Source organism: Pleurodeles waltl, chromosome 3_1, assembly GCF_031143425.1.
Source record: "Pleurodeles waltl isolate 20211129_DDA chromosome 3_1, aPleWal1.hap1.20221129, whole genome shotgun sequence".
In the NCBI taxonomy this organism is placed as follows: Eukaryota; Metazoa; Chordata; class Amphibia; order Caudata; family Salamandridae; genus Pleurodeles; species Pleurodeles waltl.
The window spans coordinates 179,879,147-179,904,501 of record NC_090440.1 but is presented as its reverse complement, the minus strand read 5'-3'; the positions used below and the strand labels follow the sequence as shown (position 1 = coordinate 179,904,501).

Below are 25,355 nucleotides of genomic sequence, written 5' to 3'. Positions count from 1 at the left end.
CCTCAGCCCCCCCGCATCCACTTCTTTTCAATGATCAGGTGGATGACTGTTGTGCAAAATACTCAAGAGCTCCGTTACCGCAGTTTTCAAAAAGACACAGCGTTATCACTGAACTGCTTGAGCTCACCGGGTCTGAGATAAAACAAGCATTTTCAATGCAAAGGGTCTCGCATTTGCTCGAGTTAGAGCTATGAGCGTTGTCCGGACCCCAGGCTAAAAACATGGAGCCTCGTATGTTCTGAGTAGTTTACCGGTGCTGTGTAGGTGGGCTAAACACCGGAAAGGGCATGAAGTATGCATGCCTTTCACAAAAATGAAAGCAAGCGGATTTTAAAAGGCAAGTCCACGATCCAATGTAAATGAGTGACGTCACATGGGCGTGGTTTGAAGCCCAAAAAGAGATTACAGAATGGACGGAGCGCTTTGTGCTCGCTCATAAAAATGTCATCGTTTTAACCAATGGGAACTTGCCTCCCAAGCTTACGTCTGTTCTCGCCGTACCTATAAGAGACATGGCCGATCAGAACCTTCTTTGAGCGTATAATTAAAAGCGAAAATAGAAATATCAGACGGCGTTTGTATTTTGGGAGTTACACAGTAGCGAAAGACTGTTGCCCATTTATATCGATTTGTGTAACACACGTCACTGTTATTTTCGGTTGGAAGAAGAGGACTCCTGTGCTAAGATGGCTGCCGGACAACCAATGTATTCTCCTTTCTATTTCGATAATTCGCCTGGTCTCTATGGCAATCAGCCTCAAGTGTTCCGGAAGTAAATTACTATCTACCGGAAGTGTTTTTTTCTGGATTGTGTGAATATGGAGTGGAAGTGCGGGTACTCGGAAAGGATGGATTTAGGTACCTGCTGTCAGGTGGATGCGAGAGGCACCTACGTGCTAAGCAACCTGGCCGAGGTAGTGGAGCGAGTGCTGAGCTTCCTTCCCACCAAGACTCTGCTAAGGACGGCCTGGTAAGCATAGAAAAAGAAAATGGGGATGGAAAACCTGCATTTTTGCTCTCGCATGCAACATGAATAATGTAAAAACGATGACATTCATCGCCACTTAAGGGATCTTTATTTGTTAATACTGCGTCCAGAGGCTTCAGATGTGAGCTCACGTAACTCACCCTTCCCATGACTGTGATGGCCACATCCATTATGAAAATGTCTCATGGCACCCCTGTCCCTCCCACCACCTGAGCCCTGACACTTTCAAATTCCTCGCATGAGGATTTTACACATTTATTTGAAGCAAACTGTGGTTCTCATCAGTATAATTTCAATAGATTTCTGGTGATTAATGAATTGGTGACACCACTATGTGCAATTAATGCTTACGACAACACACATGACCATCACTCATCTTATTTCATTGTAAGTAGGTTTAGACCCTTCACAAGATACCATGATCACATTAGTATATTAGTAGAGTAGGATTAAATAGCTCAATTAGAATAGGTCTAGTGTGGTTAGGCGGGCGTGAACGTTGAATATGATAATAATTGTCTTAGGTGGCCATAGTAATGTATGGTTGTATAAGCTACGAAAGAATAAGTAATCTTTACAGTAATGACTCATCATTACATATCAGAGGAGTAGTGAATTATGGCGTGTGGTCGACTTACTCCTGAGTCTTAGAAGGCACAATGCCCGATGAGGCTTTGGTAAGTAGTGGTCCCTATCTGCCAGCCTGCCAAATCTGGTATGTTGAGGCGCATGTTTCGCTTGGATGAGTTGGTATTTGAGGAGATCCAATAATCCAACGCAGGTTCATAAGGTAAGTAATGCTTTATTGTAAAACGAATATAAAGCAACACTTAAAGTTAATATACAAGTTAAAGGGGCACAGAGGAAGCAGAGGCATGTGCAGCGGTCCGTTAGTGGCATGTGGAATCCCAAGACATCACATGCTCCTTCAAAGGATGCTACATGACACACCGGAGATCCGAGCCACGTCACAACACCGCTCCTCCCCCCCCCCCTTTTTTTTTTTTTATAGAACCAAATTTTAAATACAATAACACTGATTTAAATAAATAACACACTTCAAAGAGCAAAATTAATACAACTAATATGAAATGTAAAACTTATACACAGCATAACAACTTACTAAATAAGTGATTAATATATATATATATATATATATATTTTTTTTTACAACTAGGCATAGTCACAAAACTTTGCGGGCCTATGGCATTCTCTCATACTTCTTTTCCTTTCGATCTTTATTTTATCACCATGAACACCCTTCCTCACTTGTTAAAATGAATTGTGAACCTCAAGCTCATTGTACCGCCGCGGTCAGAAACGGGAAACCGGCGGTGTACCGCCGGTTTCCCGCTGCCCTGGGGAATAGCTGTGCCGCCATGGGGATTCCGACCCCCATACCGCCGTCCTGTTCCTGGCGGTTTTGGCTGCCGGGAACAGAATGGCGGTATGGGGTGTCGTGGGGCCCCTGCCCATGGCATGGGCACTGCAGGGCCCCCCGTAACAGGGCCCCACAAAGATTTTCAGTGTCTGCCATGCAGACACTGAAAATCGCGACGGGTGCAACTGCACCCGTCGCACCCCTTCCACTCCACCGGCTCCATTCGGAGCCGGCATCCTCATGGAAGGGTGTTTCCCGCTGGGCTGGCGGGCGGCCTTCTGGCGGTCGCCCGCCAGCCCAGCGGGAAACCCAGAATAGCCGCGGCGGTCTTTTGACCGCGCAGCGGTATTCTGGCGGTCCCCGCCAGGCCGGCGGCTTCTGCCGCTGGCCGGGGTCAGAATGACCCCCATAGTCTTTTGGTTGAATTTAGATGGCAAGGTATTCCTAGAAGATGGAATGTTCTCTTGTTTTTTCTCGGCACAAACTTGTTTCTTGTAATCATTGTTCTGTGTATTCATCACCGCACCTGAAATAGAAACATTAGACAAAGACAACTCCAACTGTTTTGCATCCTCCAAGGAACATTCGATGCTCTTTGCTATGTCAATAGCTTTGTCTAAAGACGGATCCTTACATGTTAGCAACTTTTCTTGGATTCTTTTAGAATAGCATCTCGCTACTAGTTGATCACGTATGAGTTGAGATGTGAAATTTTCAAATTCGCACTTGGCAGCCAACACTTTTAATGCTGTAATAAACAAATCTACACTTTCATTGGGATTTTGCGCCCTCGTGAAAAATTTGTACCTATGTACAACAACATTCTTGGTCTTCGTGAAATGCTTGTCCAGTTGTGTGACCGCCATTTCAAACTCATCTAACTCTTCTTCCTCACATAATTCGTAGACTGGTAGATGGTCGAAGATATTCTGTCCTTCCACACCTAGATAATAGTACATTAGACTTTTTTTTTTCTTTCAGGCCTAAATTTGTGACCATCAATAGCTCCTAAATAAGCCTTGAAAGAACGCAGCCATAAGTTCCATTTCAAAGAAGGGTCACCCGGATCTTGTAAAAAAGGAGAGGGTCGCAACACGTTCTGCATTCTTGTTTTTTTATAATTTTCCCTTTTTCTTCTTGAGATTGACAAAAAAACAGTACCAGTAAAAAAATAAAAATAATATGAGAAAAATAAAGAAAAAGAAGAAAAAAAGCAAGAGAGAAGGAAAAAAATATATATATATGTGTCTATGATGTCCCAAAGAAAGATGGCCGATATAAACTGCACTATCCTTCTGGAGTCCTTCTTCTATGTTGATGTCAGAAGAAAAACAAAACAAAAAAACAAAACAGTCCCTCTTCAGTTTTTTTTTAGCACTTCCTGCTAGTAACAATCGACAGTTCCCAGGAGGAGGAGAGACTAACGCTGGCAGCACACTGAGCGCTAATTCATCAAAAGAAAAAAAAGTACTGCCAAAGGTAAACAGAAAAAAAAATACAGCGCACACAAGTAGCACTCAGTAGAACACAAGCACGCTCAGCTAATTATGCCTCGCGCCGCGCTCAGTACAGCATGCTCGCTCAGCTGATTATGCCTCGCGCCGAACACACCGTTAGGCCCAACGATGTGTTAGCTCTCCACTCTGTGCCCCCAAATACCTTGAAGCCGACCGAGACCTCTCCGAGACAGGACGCTCATAGACCACGAATCCAGGTCAACAGAGCCAGTCCCAACTTCACCGACGCACTGAAGGAGAACACGAAGCGAAGTGCGTCAAAGTGATCCGCTTCATCCTCGTCGCCACTTCTGAGGAGATCCAATAATCCAACGCAGGTTCATAAGGTAAGTAACACTTTATTGTAAAACTAATATAAAGCAACACTTAAAGTTAATATACAAGTTAAAGGGGCACAGAGGAAGCAGAGGCATGTGCAGCGGTCCGTTAGTGGCATGTGGAATCCCAAGACATCACATGCTCCGTCAAAGGATTCTACATGACACACCGGAGTTCCGAGCCACGTCACAACAGTATTATAAACCATCATAGTCACAAGCACGTGAACTGTGTAGTGTTGCTGAAATTATTAATACAGAGCACCCCTTACTCATGTCATTGTGGGGAAGTCGATAGCAATGACCATCCTTTTCACATACCGAGACTTAGAGACGGGCCTAGGATTTTGGGGGCCCTGGGCAGAAAGTAAATTTGCGGGCCCGTCTCGTTTTCATAGAACGTGACACATTCAGGGCGGTTAGTATCTCAGTAGATGCCCGTGCTCCTGAAGTTGCTTTGTGCAGACCCCTCCTGGTCAGAATCCCTTCCCTCTACAAGCACCTCTGGCAGCTCCTAAAGGGCTGAAGGTGTGAGAGTTGCTTTGTGTTAATGCTGGGGTGCGGGGTCCAGAGGTAAGGTAAACTGTAGGACAATCTGCATCCCACAGTGCCCTTGTGTGGGCAGCCAGGCAAGGGGCCTAGATGCAGGACAAACTTGCAGAATGTATCTCCTTTCAACGGAGACTATAGGGGCGCAGTTAAAACGAGACACATTTCTTTCAGTTGGAAAGACTGGGTGCACTAAAGGACAGGTATGCCTCCGTAACCTGAATGTGGCGTCCTGGTGCTCACACTGCCCATGCCTAGCGCCGGCCCTGTAGTGAGTCCTAAACACTAAGGTGCGCATAAGTGGTTTCAATTATGGAAAGCCTCAGAAGCGAGGCTTAGTTGCAGCTTGCATTCCAGCATTACATGACAGCCGGTGTCAGACTATTGAGGTTTCATCAACAAAGGCATGGAGCGCATTTTGGATAGTGATGCTTTCAACCATCCCGTCAGTGTCGAACTCCCTGTTGGAGGGAAGAGCATCCCATACATATCTGTGATATTACATAATTAAGTCAATGGGGGTAGGCGGGTCTATTACTGGTCCAAATTAATGATGTACTTTTATTAGCTGGGATAAGTACACAATAATCAAGTGTTAAATAATAATATTCAACTGTTATTTATATGTGTAAAAACAAACATTGTTCAGTATTGCACAGACAACATCAAATTCATGATGCTATGTCCGTTTAAACGTTTTTGAATGTCTTTCATTTATTAATATCATAATTCCGCTTTGCTCGCATAGTAGTTCGAGGTAGGGAAAGACCAGCAGTCCGCTGGACACTTTGCTTCAAATCCTACTACGGTGCTCTCCAGTGCATGTGGTCTGCCCTAATTAGCTCTGTGGACAATATAGTCCTTAATGTGTTTCCCCCCTTTTAAAGGCAAATATTGACAGCCCAAAATAAACATCAGTATTTTGCGGACGGCGCTTCTGTCGTTTTTATAGAGGCAGTAACCCTATTAGTATGAAAACAAAAGGTAGCTATGAAGATGAAGTTTGTCATTTGAATCTCTAGTATCAGTTTGTAACAGTTTTTCCCTTGGGTTGTACCAGGCCCCTTTCAGGTCAGTCTTTACTATTTTATGTGGGTAGCTCCTGTCTAGTAATCTAGTTTGCAGCAGATGTGCTTCCTTAAAGTAGTAAGTAATCATTGTATATGCAAATTTGTTGCATTCTAAGGAGCTGACCATATGACTTTCTGTGCTTTTGTATTGAGCCTTCAGGGTATTACATACATTTTCCTCTGTACCTCACTTTAACTATTCTGTAATACATTCATTTTTGCTTTAGTTTTGATATAGAACTGATTCCTTTAGGCTTCCAATATTTTATTTTTGTTTAGCTCTGCTGGCGACACTGGTGCTGAATTATTTTGGTAAAAATCTGGGTGATCAAATATTAGGGTTCAGATGATTATTGGAGTTTGGCTCCCACATAGTCCTGCATGTCCTGTAACACTATACTAGCACCCTTTTCTGTGAGCTTAACAGTGATGGATGCGTTCTTTTTCAGGTATTCTATAGCCTTTCGTTATTCCAGCAAGATCTTATAGGAATAAAGGCTTTGGTATTTTTCAAACAGGAAATGTCACTTGGTACCAGTTTTTCAAAACTAAGTAGTTCATGTGGCTTCCCTACATTAGGAGGGAAAAAGGTGTTCGATAGTCTTAGACCTCTCACAGAGACATTCACTGTAACCTTTTTATCTGAAGAAACTGTTTCAGATGGAGGTTGCAAAAAAAGGTTTTGCAGCTCAGTTTGCAGAGTGAAAAAGTCAGTTCTCTCAGATACCACAAAGTCAGTCCTCCCAGAAATCACAAATGAAAGCCCGTTACTTAGGAAAGAGATCCCAGTGGAGGACATGATATGCTTGGACATATATTAGATATAGGTATTATCTGGTTGTTTTGGAGATCTTTCGATTAGGATGGGTTTAGGGACCCTTCGTTCCCCATCCGTAATATTTCCGTTGTGTGAGGAGATCCTCACGATTCTGATTCCATTAGGTGCCTCTGTCCTTTTCCATTTCTGGCCTCTTGCTGAAAAAAGGTTGTCCTGAGATGTTGCTCCTGGGTTCTTCATGTGTGTCAGATTCATCTGATGCTGCTGCAGACTCTGGAAAGGTTATAGATTTTTTCAATTTTTGTATCTGCCCCAAATGTATGCTTTATTTTGAAGTTGGTTCTCTGTGTAGAAGTTGCCCAACAAGTAAGGGGGTATGCTTGTTCTTTGGAAAAGTTCTTAATGTCTTTAGTTACTTTACCTGCCTTTGTTTTAAGTTATATGTTGTTAAACTCTAAATTTGTTCAATTCAGTTTGTCTAGGTCCTCTTGTGCTTCTATCAGAGCCTCGGTTCCAAGCAGCTCTTTTTCTAGTTCCACAATTTCTTTTTAGTTCTTCGTTTGGTGTGTTCATCAGTGAATTCAATCCCAAGCACTATACTGTGGCGGGAACATGTCGTAGATATTGAGCCCAACTCTCAACTTTTTATCTTCCTTTCATATGGCAGTTAGATTTCTCACATGCTGACCTAAGGAATTATTCCAGTCTTTAGTTAGTCAGTTAACATGCACACATGTCATTTGCTTATTCCAGTTTGTCCAAAGTTGTTTGTTTGAGGTCTGTGTATTATGAGAATCAACATCAGACCTATTCTAATTGAGCTACTTACTCATTTCAGATGCGTCTATACTAGTAATGTCATGATGAGATCCTGATATCTTGTGAAAAGTCGAAAGGCCTTTGACAGCTTAAACAACCAAACTGAATAATACCCGAATTGTAATTGGGCATAGGCAAATATTGCTAATGGACTTTCTTAAAATTGATGAGTTGTTTGTTAGACACAGTTTTTATTGTTCTACTTCCTTCTACTGTATCTCTGTTGTAGTTTCCATTTATTTCACTTGAGACATGTTGCACACTTCTTTTGAAATTGTTTATTTTCACAAGGCATTTTATAAAAACTACTTACAGTGAAATAGTATGAGTGATGATCATATGTGTTGTTGTGAGTGTTAATTGCATATAGTGAATTCACTAATTACTAGAATTGTGTTGAAATGATACCAATGAGAACTAGTATTGGCTTGAGATTATTGTATACCCAGGTTCACAAAGATCTATGGGTTGCTCCTGTTGCTTAAATACAGTGAGTATCTTTTGCAGTCCTGGTTTTTTTTTTTTTTTTTTTTTTTTTGCCTTTTGGTACTTCTAAGAACTGTTAATACTTTTTTTAAAATTCAGGACTACATATACCAAATCGAATAGAAAAAAACAGCTCATTCAAGGACTCTGGAAACTTGATTTCTCTGTTGTACTGAGACCCCCCTTTATTGGTCTATGTTTACCATATAACCCATGTCATCAGAGACATCTGTTTTCCTCTATCAATCTGTTGCATCTTAGACATTGTGTCACTCTCCAAGCTAACTTAAGTAACTATTGTAACCCTTCTGAAAGTAATTTGAACAAGCACTGGCAAAGCCTATGAGCCTCATCTGCCGCCCATTCTTAATTTACCCTTTAACACGAAAGATGGCAATTTTAAAACAGTAAAATGTTAAACAAAAAACAGTTCTTTGCAGGTTAGACATGCAAAAATCAGATCTGTTGAGCGCGACTCATGCCAGATGAATCCAAACATTTTCAGTCAAGTGAAGTAAAGGTGTTGATCAGTGTGGTCGGTGGGTCAGTAATTTCGGAGCTGGGGGCTTTCGGTCCCTCCCAACCCCACATGCTCACGGCCGAAGGTAGACCACGTAGAACAGCTAGCACAAAGACACCTTGTAGTATGATCTGTAAAAGAGACACGTCTGATCATTCCCGCAAATAACATTTATCCACTGGTATATATATTCCCATTTCTCACATCCTGGTTTCATGACTAACAGGACATTGTCTTTGCCCTCTGCTATGATTTCTGCTGGTTAAGGAGGACGATTTGGGGATTCTACCCACAGCTTAGCACCAGCGTTTTTGTCAGTTGAGCGAAAATCTCCCTCCCCACGCACTGTAAGAAGGGCCTGGGCAGTCCCTCTTTTCACTATTTCTTCATAAACTGGAATAACTACAAGTCGAGCAATTCTATCTCCAGGTTGTATTATCAAGTTAGTGTCTTGACTATTCAGGAGAATATTTTTAAATTTTCCTTGGTAGTCTACATTGATCACTCCTCCACCCCCCTCAAAGACCTGAATACCAACCCAGATCTGGGAGCAATCAATCCAAAATGCTCCACGGGAATCTGTATTCCAACACCTGTTTCAAGAAGTTCCCTGTCTCTTGGTTTCAATAGGTGGGTTCTCCTTAAGGCATGTAGATCATTATGGTGTGGCTCGGTAAGGAGCTAAGGCTCCTGGCTTTATTTCCTAGTACATGGTGGTGTTGGTTGCTACATGGGGTTGTAACTGTAATGCTGGGGTCAACATTCACATTAAAGGGGTCTCCATTTGTCAGTGGTCCGTTATTTAAAATTTGGAGGGATTCATTAAAATTTTCTCTCCAGTTTCTCAAAGTTCCATCTGATAGTTTTTGTACTTGGGCTTTCAGCAAGCTGTTCATTCTCTCAATCAGTCGTGCAGCTTGTGGATAATATGGAATATGATAAATCCACTCAATATTGTGTTGTGGGCAATAATCTTGCACCGCACCAATTTTCCCTTGAAATGTGACCCGTCACTCTGAATTGGAGTGGGACCCCATAACACATTAACAAGTCCAGAGTTTTAATGGTATTTTACTGAGTGGCATGTTTGCAAGGCAATCAGGTAACCAGAATAGGTGTCCACTACTGTGCAAGCGTATTGACACCCACGACTAATCAGTAGTGGCCCAATGTAATCAATGTGCCATATCTGCCCAGGCAACTTCCCTCTCCCCAACTGACCTTTGACCGTTTGCGGGACAGATCTCTGTTGTGTGTGTTGACAAATAGGACACTGCATGATCAAGGTTTTTATCAAATCTCGGGGAAAATGCATCTCTCTAAGTTCTGCCTACCTCTTAGTGGCCTTCATTCCCATATGTCCACATTTTTGGTGCACCCACTTAGCCATCCCGATCAAGTTAAAATACTGTGTTGCCACTTCTGCCTCTGAGGTTTTGGCGTTGTCATCTGCAAGGGAATTAAACCATTGTTCTAGTGAGTAGGTGGGACAGAGGGCATCTGCATGATACACAGTAACAGTACTTTGCTCTAGCATTTCCCAATTTTCTTGCCACAACTCTTTGCCCCACACCTCCTTAGAATGTATTTGCCAGTTATGTGCATGCCATGAGGGAAGCCACGTGGCTAACCTATTGGCGGAAGACCAAGAATCAGTAAATATGTGACAGGTCCCAGGCAATTCTTGTTTCAGTGCCTGATATACAGCGTACTGTTCTGCATATTGACTACTCTTCCCTTCTCCTGTAGTGGAAAGCAGCTTTTTGGTGACTTGATTATTTGACACTGCCTTCCAATGTCTTTTGTCCCCCACATTCTTGGCTGAACCATCGTTAAATCCTACAAGCTTCTGATCCTCAGGGGACAAGGATTCAAATGGCTCACCCCACCTCACTGGTGACTCTTTTATCTCTGGTACCTCCTGCACCCTCTCATCATCCTGCACAGGGGCTTGTGCCACCTGTTCATGCAGGACTGCTGTCCCTGCTGGTCCCACTCGGGCCCTGTCTTGTATGTACCACTTCCATCAAACTATACTGGCCTCTTGTGCCTGTCCTATGCGGTGAGTTTTAGGTGAACTCCTCACCCACTGCATTATTGGAATCTCGGGTCTCAGAATCACATAATGACCTTGGGTCATTTGCTTAGTATCCACTAGAGCAAGTAACTGTTTCTCAAAGGGAGTATATCGCTCTTCAGAATCAGGTAGCTTTTTGGTCCAGAAAACAAGGGGCACTTTTTCTTCCCTGTTTTTGCCACATGCTCCAACTTGCATATTGCCCCTGAATGGTTACATATAACTCAGTGTCTCCTTCTTGTACCGGCCATAAGTCTAAAGCCTGTTGAATCTCCTCCTTTGCCAAGTCAAACACTGACTGCTGCTACTGCTCTCCCCATTCAAACTCATGTTTCTTTCTTGTCACTTTGTACAAAGGGGCCAAAATCTGACTCAAGCGAGGGATATGCTGTCTCCAAAAAACAAACAATCCAATGAATCGCTGAATCTCCTGCTTAGTACAGGGAGTAGTGAATTCTAAGATCTTTTGTTTTGCCTGGGGCAACACCTCTTTATGTCCCTGATTCCACTGAATTCCTAGAAACTTCACATTTTCAGAGAGTCCTTGTCTTATCTGGATTAATCATCCACCCTTTGCTCTGTAAGAGTTCCACAACCCTGTCCGACTGAGTATGCAACTGATCTTGTCTCTCCCTGAATCATCACATCATCAATATAATGAGACAGTTGCACCCCTGAAATGTGGCAGATACTTCATCCAGGTGTTCTGCCACCAGACGGTGACAAATGGTGATCCTAGATACATACCCTTGGGGGAGCCTTAGCATTCGTAATTGTCTGCCCTTCCACGAGAAAGCAAATTGCTCTGAGGGGTCAATGATATAGAAAAGAAAGCATTGGCAATGTCAATGGTTGCATACCTGGTCCCCTTATGTTTTTGTATTCTCTCAATCAAGCTGATGGTGTCGGGGACTGCAGCAGTCAAAGGGGGGGCGTATATTTGTTCAATTCACGATAATCAATAGTCATTCTATAGCGTCTATCCGGTCTGCGCATGGGCCACAGAGAATTGTTTCACTCAGTGGTGACTGGAGCCACCACACCTGCCTCCATCAGCTCCTTTATAGTCTCACGTATTTCCTCGTGCCCTCCCACAATTTGGTATTGTTTCAAACGAACCACCTTGGTTGCTGGGGGCACCTTCACTTGGGGTATCTTCAGATGACCCACCCTCCCTGCTGCCACTGAAATGTATCTGTTTGATCCAAACTGGTAACAACAATCATCCAAGTATAAAGTCATCCCCTTCAGAATGTCAATTCCCAGTAAAGGAGGGACACAATCCAAACAGTATATTCTCTTTTTGGTGTTCTCCCTATTTTCTTTTGAACAGTAGTCTGCACTGCAGGGATTTGCTTTTCACCCAACCCTGTGATGGTGTAGTGCTGACCTGTAAGTGTTTTTGGTTTTCCATAAATTAAAGAGGCCTCTGCTCCAGTGTCGACTAATACCCGGCCCCTTTGAACATTTTTGTGCTTCCAGTGAATTTCTAAACCAACATGGAGTCAGTTATCTTTACGAGCCCATCCCTGTATCGGAGATTGGCCTGTTTCCAAATCTGATTTAAACCTGTCGACTTTTGCCCAAGTCAGGTCTGGAAATATGCGCTGATATCTGCGAGGAGATTCCTCAATCGCTGTCCAAATCTTCCTCCTCTTTCCCTCGTGAAGAAACCTTTTTCTCCCTCTTTTCCTCCCTCCTGCATCTGTGGATGGCACCAAGTCACTTGTTCACTATCATGCCTGTTCACTTTCCTGCTGCCCTCCTTTTTGTCCAGCCTCACTTACGGTACATCTCCCACAAGCTTTTGGTATTCATCCCATCAATCTGCTCCTTGTTGGCACTATCCTTCAGTAATGCCATAAACATGTCTCTCCTAGATACACTGTTTATATCTGTGCAACCCTCAGACCTCAAGGATTTCACAGGTTTTGTCCAGTCTCCAAGCTCTCCTAACTTGTGAACTGCCTCCAGTACATCTTTCTCTGCCTGATTAATTAGGATAGCCATTATTACCTGCTTGAAAGCTGGAGGAGCGTGCAAATACGTTTATTTCACACTGACACAGAGAGCAGTCCATCTAACAGACGCTGAGTATCACCCAGGAAAATAGCAGTTTTCATTCCCTCCTCCTTAATTCTCTGCATGGCATCTCTTAAAGTGTACGAGGGCTTGTCATTTTGTGGCTGATCTGATTCTGTAGGATACTTATGGTTACACCCACGATTGGTAACTGCAGTAGAGTGATCTGTTGGTTACCCTGAAAACCCCTAATCTGCTCCTGTATTATGGGGTCAGTGCTAAGAGTACACAACTTGGGAGCGTCTCCTATATCTAACATTACTCCAGAGGCTCCTGTGTCAAATAATCGCACCATCCATGTAAGTAATGTTTCCCCAGATCTCTGCTTGAATCTGTCTATAATATCATTGACTTCCTGCTGGGTGTAATCTTCTAGGGAGTGCATCTCAATCACCATCCCCCCTCAGGTTTTGTGGAGTTCACTGTATTTTCCATCTACATATTGGTTGTGCACAAACCTTTTTATGTTCGTCTGGCTCAAGCTGGCCCCCACCTTTTTTTTTAATTTCTTTTTTTTAAACTGACTTGTCACTGGAATCCTAAAAATCGGTTGAGTCACAGATATTTGAGTCCCAGATTTCTGGATCCCAATTTAACCCTGCTTTAGCAATAACTAAATGAACTTTCTTTTGATTGACTTTACCCCTACATTTCCGATACTTGTATTGGGCAACTCTAACAGCTGCCTTCTTGGCGACAGATTGGTAAGTATCTGCTTAATCTTGCAGTAACTTATGCTGACATGACAGCATGGTTACATTATTTTTAGCTTCAACTAGCTGCCTCTCTAATTGCTGGTTTTCTTGTTCCAGCTGCACATATCTTTCGTGCATTTTTAACAGGATCCAGCCCTGTCTGGCTAAAAAAAAAAGAAATCACATCCCAGTTCCAGTTCCAGTTCCAGAGGTACTTTCTGTAAACAGAGCAAAACTGTTTTTGGCTCAGCATCGCTAAGACATCTGTCCCAATTCTCACATAATCCTGCTCCACCATTCATTCACAAGAACATCATAGGTTGCTTTTTCTCACCCTGGTTTGTCTTTGGAACCTGGGAAACTACCTTTGACTTCTTGCCAAACATTTTTCACTTTTAAATCTTTGACTTCATATCCTGCAAACGATTACGCCAAATTGTTCGACTTACCTTCAAACTAAAAGGGAAAAAGGCTAAAGAATGCAGCACTCCTAGTCTTAGTAATGAATTGATTAAGGCAGTTCCCAGGGTTCAAACAAAAGTATACAAAAATATTAACATGAGCATTTAACTTGAATGCAGCAAAACATGTGCAGCTACTAAAATAATCACAGCAGTTGAATAACAATCAGAAAAAATGCAATATGTCAACAATTAATATGTATGCAGTAAATGTGTGTGTGTGTATATATATATATATATATATATATATATTTATGCATGCACAAAGTAAAGCTAGATAATTAGGAATTAAAAATGCATCACTATGGAGATCGAATCCAACATCATTCTTGTCTTGGCCAACATCAAGCTGAGGAACACTGGACAGATGAGACAGGAGACCTTTTCCCCTTCAGAAATGAGTTTCTTCTGCCTAAGAGCCGTTTCCCCACCTTATATACCTTAAACTTAAGAGGAAGGTTCTGGTACCCTCCCCTCTCTCTTCCAGTAAGTTGTGAAATTCAAGCGCTGGCTATACTTAGTGTTGAAAATGCACAAAAGGACTGGCCAGATCCCAAGGTGCATTTCCAAGACAGAGCCGTACCCTTCTCTGCTATAAACATTCTCATCCTTGTACACTCTTATCAGCATTGTATCCCCTATATTATGTTCCCTTCCCTGGTGAGCAAAGCGAAAACACGTTCAATGTAGAGAACAAGCTGTGCGTGGAAAAATACATGTGCCACCAATGTGACGACATTTGAAGCTAAGCACAAAATGGAGTCAGTGGTCAAGTTGGAATCGGTGATTGAATACAGATCGCATTCTAGGGGCAGATGCCCATGTCCAGAAGCTTCAGGTATCACAATCTCCTTGTACAGTACAGGGCCACTAGGACAGTTTGTGCCTGGTCTTTCTTAATCATTTTTAGCACACTGGCCAGGAGATGGCGGAAAGGCATACAGGAGGCCTACACCCCTAATGAGGCAAAAGACATCATTGAGGGAGAATCATTTTGAGAACTCCAACCCTGAAAAGCCTGGACACTGTGCACTGTCTTCAGTGGCAAATAGTAAGAACCAAGGTTGTCCCTGTTGCTGGAAGATGCCCTGTACCACTTCGGAGTGCAACTTCCATTTGTGATTGACTAGGCAATGTCGGCTGAATTTGTATTCACTGGCGTTTAAAAATCCTGCCAGGTGCTAGGTGATCAGGGAGATGCCCTGAGCGTTTATTCACTTCCAGAAACAGAGGCTCCTAGCACAGAACCCATGACCCCCCTCCGCCCATGCTCTGTTTGTTGCAGTACCACATGGCGGTTGTGTTGCCATTGAGATCCAACACCCTTGATGGATGGGAGGAGCATCTGCAGTGCCATCCAAATCACATGTAACTCCAGCATTTTGATGTGGCCATCGTGTATGAGTTTGTAGGGTTGGCTGAATGTCCTCAGGAAGACCAACAGTATGTTTGGCTCTCTATTCCACAATGCATGTGAGTACCTACCCAAGAGGCAGCTGGTGTTGACTGACTAAAGGGCAAGGCTAGTAAAGGAAAACATGTGTTTGGCAATGCTTCCATCTGTTTGGATTCTCTGTGAGGTGGAGGGGGGGGGGCAGAAATACATTTGTATTGATTCTGCTCATGGACGCCTGCTTTACTAGTCTTCCAGGAGGATCTTTGGGTCAAACCTATGCCACCTTGCAACCTCCCTGTTGACTGGTGGTGCAGGATCCTGGTCTGCCCTTGTGCCCATCAGTACATCAGAAAAAGCCTAATTTAAAGGTTATAAGAGGTTTTTGACTCATCTGTCCTGGGAATAGGACCGCAATCAAGACATTTGTTTTGCCTTCTGCAGTGGGTAAAGTAAGGTCCAAGACTTCTGCCTCTCTCCTGATTACAGTTGTGAAGAAGATAGATTTCTCTGTTGCCACTGTAGGATTAGGGGAGGTAAGGCCCATGTCTACTGGAGAATCCAGGTCACTGGCAGCTTGTAAATCCTGGAAAAGATGATCGGCATCGGGGTTCTCATTATCTTATTGATGGGATGTTTTACGGTCCAGCTATGAATAAAGGTGTGTTGTTTGTGACCTCAGAGGGGGTTGCAGATGAGTCTTGGAGTCTGACAAGACTATAGACTTCGCTTAGTGGGTCTTGGCTGTAGTAAACATATTAGTAGTGCCAGTTTTAATCAAACATAGAGGATGCTTTTTCTTTGGGTAATTGTTAAATACTCATTGTCTAGAAACGCTTTTCTGATGAAGGAGTAAGAATTTGATATGTCAAATGTTAGGCTTTATTATCAAGCCTTTTTTATACATTATGACTTCAGTGTCAGTGTAGTCGGTCTTGAGGAAGAGATCCGCCTCAAGGTTGAGTGGTGTAGTCTGTGTTGAGGACAGATCCGCTGTTAGTACTCCAGCTGAGGCAACCTCAAATCCTTAGAGCCTGACGGTGCTCCAGAGGGATTCAGATGTACATAAGTGTTCAGTTTTCTTGAGGGTGTTCGAGGTAGGAATTTAGTAGATTAGTTAACAAATCATGCTTTCAGCTCAGAAAGATGTTTTCGGTTAGACCACAAATCATTGGTTCATAATCCGAAAGCTACAAAAGCACATAAAAAGGTTTACAGAGAATAGTTAACCTTTTTACCTTACCTGCAGTTCATCCACTCTGGTCTCACTGTATGAATATGAATGGACCATATTCATCCAAACTTGCAGCTGTCCATACTATTAACAACAAAGCTACAACTGACACAAGTGTAGCTCAGAAAACTGTGGCGCATCCTGAGGCACCAATCCCCTTATACAACTGGCAATATCAGCCCTATCTAGCTACCTGTTTCAGATGTAGTCGCTCCAACTAGGTCATCAGGAATGCATCATTCTCACATGGATCCATATCCTAAGCCCTTTTTTTTTTTTTTTTTTGCAAGAGGACTACGAGGGAACTGCTGGACTTCATTGAAAATGACATGCATCCATCCAGGCACTTCCATGTTGCCATGGCTTTTGATACACTGTCCATTGAGCTGTGATGTTCCTACAGATGGATAAAGATATTTATGCCTCCTCTATAGTCAGCCCTGGCCTTAGTGTCACAACTTCTCTGAAAGGTTCTGGAGGAATCCTCTCTGCCTCGACCACCTCCATCCAGACCACCTAGGACCTCTACAGGAAGAGCAATCAAGCTTTTACTTCCCCCTGAAAGTGGCCAGAATTATCACACCCACTGTTTCCAGTTGAAGAAAAAGTATTGAAAGGTCTGTAGGCCTCTAAATCATTGTTTTTCTTTAATAGACAATGGCTTTCATTTTTGTAGAACATGTTTCTTTCTTGGCTAGATTTAAATATTTTATAGTCCCCTAATAACTGCTTTAAAAGCAGTAGAATAAAATACAACATTACTTTCCATGGAGAGTGATTTATAAAATGTAAAAGCAGTTGTAGCAATGTGATGACAGGCTGACTAGTGAACATCTGTTACAAACGGAGACCTCCACACAGCTATATAGACTTTTATTTATCCCATAATGACGAGTACGAACAGCACAAGCGTGGAAAGAACATTTTGACTTACAAATGAGAGTGTTGTTTTGTTGGTATTTGCTTGTATACTATCAGCTCGGGCACAAATCTACTTAAGGGTTTGCCAGAAGTGTGCAGAGGAATTACTGCCTATCAAACTAATGGAGAACTTTGCACAAAAAGAGCAGGAGGTAGGGGTCTCCTTGTCTTTGGGCGGACCATCAGTTCAACATTAAATACCAAGAGGCATAAAAAGAAGCTTGAGAACCAAAAGGCAGCACTCACCAGATTGTCTGTTGCTGTCCATACCTAGAAGACTTTCGCAGAGCTGAATCAAACGAGGACATTTGATGAAGTAAATATTTACAAGCACATACATAAGGTTTGTTAAAAATGCAACAAACATATTTATCTTTTATCTGTTTCATTGCTACTACTATTATAAATAAATACAATTACAATTCTTAACCAAATAACCTTGTTGTATTCTAAGGATTCTGTTCCTCGCACCGTGCGATGGAGATTGGTGCGTGTCGGCGTGAGGAATAGAATCAAGGGGAAAAGAGAGAGCGGAGCGCGGAGGAGGCAGTGGCGGTTGCGGTGTCTCCGTGTCTTCCTCCCGGTTATGTTTGGATCTAACTTCTGTTATTAAACAGACGTATATAAGAGCCCACAGCTTCTGTTTGGATTATTTCAAACCTGCCTTCGGACACAACACCATGCATACTAAACAATCAGTCTGCATTTCACTCTGCCTCATTTCTGTTGCCAGAAGCTATTTTAAAGTGTTAAAATCCCATTACGCAGCTGACACCTTTGCCCTACTACGTCATACGTAATAAATATATACCACTTTCAAATTGTAAAAAAACTTCCCTTTTACTAATGTGTATATGTATATTCACGTGGTTGCCTTATTTCATACTGCTACTAGATGTTACTACCCTTTCTTTCGTAACAATGTTCCATTACCTTTCAGAAACGTTCCTTTTAAAAAAACGTATTTTCCAATTATGATGCAATTCACGTTAATTTAGACACCAAATTGAAAACAAGTGTCAACATAAAAACAAAACGTGCTTCCTTTACAACGGCTCTATAGCATATTTACACATTCAATAAAAATAAAATAAATGACTTGCCAAACCCATTAGTGCTTTTAATCTCTCTTGATTTTATTGTGATACATCAGATACTACTTTGATGCCTGCCGCTTTTATCTGCATAATAATATCTGTGCCCCACCTTAGCTCATTTATGTAACCTTCCAAAATTCCCTCGTAGCACATTTGTTTGTGCTGTTCTATACAGTGGTTTAATGACAAGTCTGCACTCTTACAAAATTCATTTAATCTTTTTCTTATAGTGGACTACGGGGTGGCTTGTATCCAATCTACTCATATGCTTGCCTCCACTTACACTTGATTTTATTAACATGTTTTTTTCTCACTTGCCTCCTGTAAATACCACAGCAAGTCATAATATGTTTCCCCAGTGCTGCGCCCTGTAAGATCACTGTGAAACTTCCAGAATTACAGAAGATACCTGGAACACATGGCAGTGCACATAAAGTCAGCATACCTCCTCGAATACTTTTGCCATATACAGAGGAACATTAGGGATCCTGTTCAGGTCCAGTTTTCAACATCCTGCATTTAGCATGTATGTAGCATACTAATTCTTTCACTGTTTTGGGTGGCGAATATTTACTTTTATTATTTAGCCAGCAAGAAATAAATCGCGTACGTTGCTAGTTCATGTTATCTTAGATGAGGCTCGCATTGGATAGCAGTGTGAGAAGGAGCATCTGCCATGCTGTATTTTGCTGTGTACTGTATATCATTTAGGTTAATCATCTCTAATGCACGCTTCATTTTCTCATATGCCTCTTTTACAAAGGTACAGCTTACCATTGGTAACGAAGTCTGTTCCGCAAAAGGGCCATACTTCCAGCTTCATATTGTTACAGCCCAATGTGGCTTTCTAGGAAGGGGCTGTACCAAGTATTCACTAATTTGGAGAGTAACCCTTCAAATTACCACAGGGGACAGGGTTAATTAAACCTATTGCAACAAAGTACTCCCCTTTAACCAATACCTTGCGATTATCAGGTATTCGCTAAGTACTTTTAGTTCTGAGAGGATTTTCAGTAGTAATATGTACTACCTTTGCCCACCTTCTTTTAGTTCAAAAATATTACCTCATTTATTAAACACTTTTCACAAATTTGACTTCATTCTGGTATGAAGCTCAATATATAACACGATCTTATATCGAAGTTTAGCATGGGATTTCTCACAACAGTTAATATTTAAAGATATCCCGCCCCCAAGTCACAATTAATAATTTCTACACATTATTTGTGTACAGTATAGTTTTATCAGTAAACTGCATGGCTGTGCATGTTTAGTGGCCACTTCAATGGAAAATGTGCTGTCTGGAAATGGCAGTGCGCCACCACACAGTGCTCTAGTTCCATTTAAAAAATCGCCTGCCTCATGGCCAGTAAAGCTAGGTCAGTCCTGAAAGTTTGTCACTTGGAAAAAAAAAAAATGGTTTGTGGTCCTAAAAAGTGCGGGAAGCACTGCTCTAGATATGTGTGCATTTTTGTATGCTTGTGAAATCTCCTGCTGTGGTATTACCGTTAGGTTGTATGCATTGTTGAATTCATATTGTTTCTCAAAGAGTTTACAGATATATAGGCATGGAGTGTGACTAGCAGAGCCAGTTGCAAGTTCCACATTGGGTTAGGGACCCGTCAATGGACTGGGAAGTATTTGATGATGGGTCTCTTTCATCAATCATGGCTGAACAGTCTACAATAGTTGCAGTTCTAGTGATGCCACTTCCTGAATCACCCGTCTTCCATAGTGAAGCTCTGCAATTCTAAGACCAGTGTTAGCCATTTTTGCCTTCTGAAAATAGTTTTGCTCCTAATGAAGGCTTAGAGCTCTCAACAATGTAATTGACTTGCTGCATTCCAATTCTCGGCAGGTTGCTTATTGGTTGACTCAACAATTCTACTCTAAAATTAAGTGCTTCTGCATTTGATATTAAGACTGCCTTTCAAGTAAAACACACACAGTAGCAGTAGGGGAACATCCACTTCCTTCAGGTCACACAGAGAACTGCAAGTAAGCTAAATATAGGCAAGGGAAAGTGAAAAGGCTCAGGTGTGGATTAATATGAATTCCGCAGCTATTCAGTGTAGAAAGCTGGCCTGGTGTGTGGTGAGCACCTATGGTGTTATCACCTTATACCAGGTCCAGGGAGCCCCTATTAATGAGGTGTAGTCAGTGTCTAGGAAGCCAGGCTCTCTAGAGGTAGCTGTGGATGAGCAGCCAAGACTTATCTTGGAGACATGCAAAGCTTATGAATACCACTTAGTCACACAGCAGTTACACACATGAACGGACCACACAGTGTTACAAAATATAAAGGTGCTTTATTATAGTAACATAAATACTAGAATACTATATAGGCAATACTCTACTAGCGGGTGAGTAAACACACTATTACATACACCATACTAATCCGGAATGGGCATAGAAAGCAATAGAAAACAGTGTAATAACAGTAAACAATGGAGACCCTAGGGGGAGGCCACTCCATATACAAAAAAAATGGAATGCGAAAGGAAGACCCCCACCCAGGTAAGTTAAATCTGTAGAGGGTAGCTGGTGGAATTAGGAACCCCAAAAGGGAAGTACTAGAGTGCCCCCCAGCGACCAGGAGAGAAGAGGTAAGTACCTGTTTTTTCCCCCAAATCCACAAGTACATTTTGTAAAAGGATTGTGCAAGACCCAAGCACAACTGGAAGAAACAGAAGATAGAGCATGACAGAAGTGGACCTGTAAAGTAAGGGGACCAAGTCCAATTCGTGTTGGAGTGTCCAGTTGGGGGCAGGAGCCACTACCCACCCTTCTGGAGATGCAGGAGCAGGTCAACGGTGAAGACCAGGAATTGGCTATGCAGCACAGGAGCAGGAGAAGAGTTCCAGAAGAGATGCAGTTGCTGTCCCAGGTCGGAAGATTTCCAGTCCGTCAGTGGTGTGGAAAAACCACCAACAAGCCTTGGCAAAGGCAAGAGTCGCAGATGAAGACTTGCAGAGCTGCTGGGGACCAGGAAGGTCCGAAGGGGACTCAACCCAAGGAGGAGAGTCCCAGGTGATCTTCAACACAGTGAGGTGAGCCAGAAGTCGAGGATTCAGCCCCTTCCCCCCCCACCTCCCAAGCAACTCACAGGCAGCAGATACAGGAGTTGCAGTGAGGCCCACTCAGCACACCTGGAAAGGAGTCCTGTGTTGCTGGAGCAGCCTGCAGGAGACTGTGCGTTGCAGGGAAGAGTGATGGAGGCTGTGGCTACACTGAGCCTGAAGATCCCTTGGAAGAAGAGCCAACAAGCCTTGGTAACTGCAAGAGTCGCGGTGCACATGGGTACCATCCAACAAAGAGAGGGACAGACTCGCCACCTTACAAGTTGGTTAACTGGTAGAGGGGACCACTCCAGACCACCACCTGTGTTGCAGGATCCAGACAGAGTTGTAGGAGAGAGGATCCACAAAGCTGGTAATCATTGCAGTTGGTGCCTGCGGATGCAGAGAGTGACTCCTTCCCTCCAAGGGAGATTCCTTCTTGCTTCTTAGTGCAGACAGAATACTTGCCGCCCTCAGAGGATGCACAGCCGGGGAAATGTTGCAGTTGCTGGGAGATGCCAGCGAAACAATGTTGCAGAAAGAAGTCATTGCTGTAGCTGCAGATTGTAGGTTCCTGTGAAGTCCAGTTGTGGTTCCAGTGGCCAGAAGTTGAAGTAAATGGTGCAGAGGAGTCCTGCTGGAATCTTGCATATCGACTCTAAGGACCCACCCAAGAGGCAGACCCTATATGACCCTAAAAGGGGGATTGGTCACCTAGCAGGGTGACCACCTATCAGGAGAGGGGCTGTGACGTCACCTGCCTGACCTGGCCACTCAGATGCTCCCAGAGGTCTCTTCCCACCTTGGATTCAAGATGGCAGAATCAAGTGACCACCTGGAGGAGCTCTGGCCACTGCCCCTAGGGTGGCAATGGACAGGGGAGTGGTAACTTCCCTTTCCATTGTCCAGTTTCGCGCCATAGCAGGGACTGGTGGTCCCTGGACTGGTGCAAACTAGTTTATGCAAGGGGGGCAGGAAATGAGCCCTTAAAGGCTTACCAGTGGCTTGGGGAGGCTACCCCTCCCAAGCCATGTAACACCTATTCCCAAAGGGAGAGGGTGTTGCCTCTCCCTCCCAAAGAAAATCCTTTGTTCTTCCCTCCTGGGCTTGAGCTGTTCAATCATCAGGAGGGCGGTCTGCCTGGGAAAACCCTGCAAACTGGTAGGAGCCCCCAGAGTGCATGGAATCATTCAACCAATACTGGCAACGGTATTGGGGTATGATTCCGACATGTTTGATACCTATTCGGAGTTACCATTATGTAGCTGGACATAGGTAGTAACCTATGTCTAGTACACTGGTAAAATGGCTTCCTACCACTCACGGAGTCCAGGATAATAGAGCTGGAGTTTGTGGGAGCATCTCTGCTCATGCATGGGTACCTTCACACATAGGTACTTGCACCCTGCCCTCTGGGCTAGGAGGGCCTGCCATAGGGGTGACTTATAGTTACCTGGTGAAGTGACCTGAAGTGAAAAGGTGCGTGCATCTTTTCACGCACGCTGCAATGGCAGGCCTACAGACACATTTTGCAAGGGCTTCCATGGATGGCATAATACATGCTACAGACCATGAGAAACCCCCTGGTGCCCCAATGCCCTGGGTACCTAGGTACCATGTATTAGGGACGTACATGGGGACACCAGAATGCCAATGGCGGGATGTACAAAGTCAATAACAACCAAATTTAGAGGGAGAGCACAGTCACTGGGGTCCTGGTTAGCAGGATCCAAGTGAACATAGTCAAAGCACACTGACAGCAGGCAAAAAAGTGGGGGTAACCATGCCAAAAAGAGGGTACTTAACTACATTCAGTAACAAAATAACTTGTTTAGACTTCATTATTTCACTGTAAAATATGGCAAGCTCTTCAGAATGAGATAGCAACAATGATCAAAGCAATGGGTCTGAAAATCTTCCCCTATAAGTGAGGCTGAAGAAGGAAGGTCAGGAAAACCATTAGCAACTCTGCCTAATCTAGTTACGTTTAACAGGAAATATCACTGACATATGAAAAGTCTATTTCAGCAGAGTTCAGGAACTCCACACCAAACACTGCACCGTCTACCAGAGAAGAAAAAGAGGGAGCAGATGAAGGGGAAGTGCCTGTTGCCTATGGAATGTTGATTACAGTTCATATTGTGAACAAAGTCTGTTTTTGCTTTGTGGAAGTTGGTACCTGTTATTGTGGCTGTCATCTTGTTTTGGCATGATGAGGGGTCTAGGTCTTGGACTATGTAGATAATAACCAAAGCGCATCTCGCAGCTTCTTCCGCCGATGCTTTTGAGGTAAGTGGGTATGACATTACTGGATCCTCTGTGTTTAGTGAGGCTGGGCGTGTATGAGCAGGGAAGTGGTGGCTGATAAGGGATCTAAGCAATGGCAAGATAGGAGCAGACTAATAGGTCTCTTGTCATTAAAAATGTGTGCTAGGCAGGCAGCTGAGTATTACAAGGGTAATAAATAACAACCTTCTTTGGCTAGGTGATTGGAGGAGGAGTTTAGAGGTGAGAAAAGTGGAGGGGGTATGGAGTAAGTGAGAGGTTGCATATGTGTAAGAAGAATATCTTTTGGGAGTGAGCATGAGACATTCATTTTGTTCACAATTCTCATTTTAATTGGGACTGTTCACATTTCGTCTCAGCATTAATTCAGAGAGTTCTAAATGTAGTTATTTAATTGTAAAATACCCAGCATGTGTATAAAGTTACAATAAATTATCTGTGTTATTTGTGCACATCAAGCAGAAAGAACCCATTACAGCATTAGTGACAAGTGACATTTATGCCAAGCTACAAGTATGTAGTTTTAAATGTTGCATTCAGCTTGTCTGTCAAGTTTAAAACAATGTTTTATTTTCCATTCATTTGGTATTTACATAGCACTTTCTAGTCCCCTCGTGAGGCCTGGATTGTGTTTTCCGTGTGGTCCCAGCACATTATGTACAAACTGCTTCGTACCCCTGGCAAGGCTCTGGAGTAGTCCAGTTTGTGTAAGGTTCCTATCCACTTTTTGGAGTGTATAGTTTGACAAAGGGTCTTGTTTGTAGTTGTTCTGTGTGGGACATGTTGGATGAGATTTGACATGGTCGCAACACATGCATGTGTAGACAAGTGTGTGGGAATGTACTCCTGCACAAATGGAGATACTTCCCATCTTCAGAGAGTACAGTATCAATGGTAGGAACCAATGTTGGTATGCATCATTTGGATCCCATGGTTAAATGCATTCAACTTAGTATTAAAAGACCCTTCTTTTGAAAGCCCAGTTAAACCGTCAGGACATGCCTATATGGAAGCATGGTTAAGCGACCAGGGAGTTGCTACATGGAATCCATCCAGGAGCGACAAAGGACCCATTGAATGGAGGCACTATAGAGCTACTAGGAGTGTGCTATATGGAGTACACCCAGGAGTGAGAGATGACCTACCAATCGAAGGCACTGTTAAGCCACCAGAAAAGTGCTGTATTAAATCCACCCCAGAATGTTTTGATCCATCCATACATTAGACACACTTTTAAGCAATGAGGAAACTGCTATATGGAGTCCACCAACATCCAAGGTAGGGTATGTGCAGAATCTCTGGCAGTAAGCCATTCCAGGCCCCAACAGTAAAGTCTCCACTGGAATAAGCACTTCATATTTGGTTTTAATATTGGGAAAGGTTTAAATTGGCTTAATGTATTGTGGTGAGAGGGCCTGACTGAGATTGCCGATTATGATGACTGGGGCAATAAAACTATGCCTAGCCCAGCATGCACATAGAGAGTTGACCAATGTGTATTACATGTCTCTTCCAAAATGCCTGCACTCCTTGACTGTACATTGATGTGTGGTGATACACTATCTTTCGGTGTACATTGAAGTGTTTTGAATAGCCTTTTGGAACCAACACGAACAGTTGCCTTA

The 25,355-nt window shown here is 43.1% G+C and overlaps 1 protein-coding gene across 2 annotated transcripts in view; it reads left to right on the top strand.

The window, feature by feature from the left end:
* Positions 1-411: 411 nt before the first annotated feature.
* FBXO22 (F-box protein 22) overlaps positions 412-25,355 on the top strand; it is a 124,824-nt gene continuing 99,880 nt past the window's right edge. The window contains exon 1 of one of the 2 annotated variants that reach the window (XM_069222110.1): positions 412-970. In XM_069222110.1, coding sequence (XP_069078211.1) covers positions 819-970 — 152 coding nt within the window. In that variant the 5' untranslated portion in view covers positions 412-818. The remainder of the gene's footprint in view (positions 971-25,355) is intronic. The other variant, XR_011201321.1, reaches the window with a different exon arrangement.